The sequence below is a fragment of the Ursus maritimus genome (assembly GCF_017311325.1).
Source record: "Ursus maritimus isolate PB19 chromosome X unlocalized genomic scaffold, ASM1731132v1 scaffold_X1, whole genome shotgun sequence".
NCBI classification, from domain to species: Eukaryota; Metazoa; Chordata; class Mammalia; order Carnivora; family Ursidae; genus Ursus; species Ursus maritimus.
Genome location: NW_024423319.1, coordinates 104,267,586 through 104,268,824, shown reverse-complemented (window position 1 = coordinate 104,268,824; position 1,239 = coordinate 104,267,586). Strand labels below are relative to the sequence as shown.

The following is a 1,239-nucleotide window of genomic DNA, read 5'->3' as shown; positions in this document are numbered from 1 at the left end:
CCGCAGCAGCCGCCGCCGCCGCCGCCGCGGCGCCCTGGAGGAGGCGGCCCCCGCCCGGGCCGTACAGGCGCCGCAGCTTGGGCGGCAGGTGCAGCTCAGCCTCGAACGGGGCGCTGCTGCCTTTGGGGGAGCCTGCGGGCAAGGGAGAGCGGTCAGCGCGCTAGCGAGCCGGGCGTCCCCGCCAGAGCCGCCGCCCGAAGCCGACCCACCACTGCTCTCTCGGCCCCTAGGCCCCGGCCCCCCCCTCCCCGTCCCCGCGCGCATCCGGACTTGGACCCCCTTCCCCTCCTTCCCCACTTTTCTGGCCTTTTCTTTTTCTTTATGTCTTTCCCTTTCTCTTTCTTTCTCTTTTTTTCTTCTGTCCACCTCCGTCCCTCTCCCACTCTTCCCTTCATTTCCTTTCTTCCTTCCTTTACCTTTCTTTCCCTCTCTTCCTTTCATTTTTTTCCTTCTCTTTTTCTCTTTCCTTCCCTACCCGTCTCTCCCTTTCTTTCCTCATCTTTCGCCTCTCCCCCTTCTTTCCTTTCTCTTTTTGTGAGCTTTCCCCGCTCACTCCCCTCCTCCTTTCTTCCTTTCTTTTTCTTTCCCTTTGCGCGCTCTCTTTTTTCCTTCCCCATTTCAGGGCAGGGGAGAATCTAAAAACATTCAACAACTTTAAAAAAAATCACCACCACCCTGAAAACTTTGCGCACGACCTCTACCCGCGGCTCTGCCACGCAGGCCCAGGCCAGCGAGAGGGGCGCTGCCCGTGGGCGACCCCTGCGGGGGCTGAGGAAGCAGCCCAGTGGCCCTGAGCGCGGGCCATGCCCCAACAGCCCGCAGCGGGAGGGGGGAGGGGGCTCCTTGCACAGAAAGGCAAAGAAAAATAGTCCTGGAGAAAATGGGCTCGGAAAGGCCTGGGAGGGGGCAGAAGGGGGTACAAGAGGCACAGGCCGCTCTTTCCCTTCGAGGAAGCGCCTGGCACAGGTGCCACTGCAGGCTAAAAAAAGAAAAGGAAAAAGTCAGTTTTATTTTAAACGGCCCCTTCTCCGCCATCTGCTCCTGTCTTCCAAGTGGCGCTGCGGCTGGACCGCTGGTTTTCGGATTTTAAAAGAAATCAACAATTCTTTCCCTGTGATACTTCTGCGGGCAGCTCAAGGAGAAACTTGAGTGTAACAGGTTCGGGGCAAAACGACGGTTGTTTTGGAATTTTTAATTTTAGAAAAAAAAACCTTTTAAATATTTCAACTCTATTTTTAA

The 1,239-nt window shown here is 56.6% G+C and overlaps 1 protein-coding gene across 1 annotated transcript in view; it reads left to right on the top strand.

Annotated features, from left to right (window-relative positions):
- The window catches only part of ARX (aristaless related homeobox), an 8,268-nt gene extending 7,629 nt beyond the window's left edge, over positions 1–639 (top strand). The window contains 2 exon segments of the mRNA XM_040636889.1: positions 7–230; positions 623–639. Of these exon segments, the coding sequence (XP_040492823.1) occupies positions 7–230; positions 623–639 (241 nt within the window).
- The last annotated feature ends 600 nt before the right edge of the window (positions 640–1,239 follow it).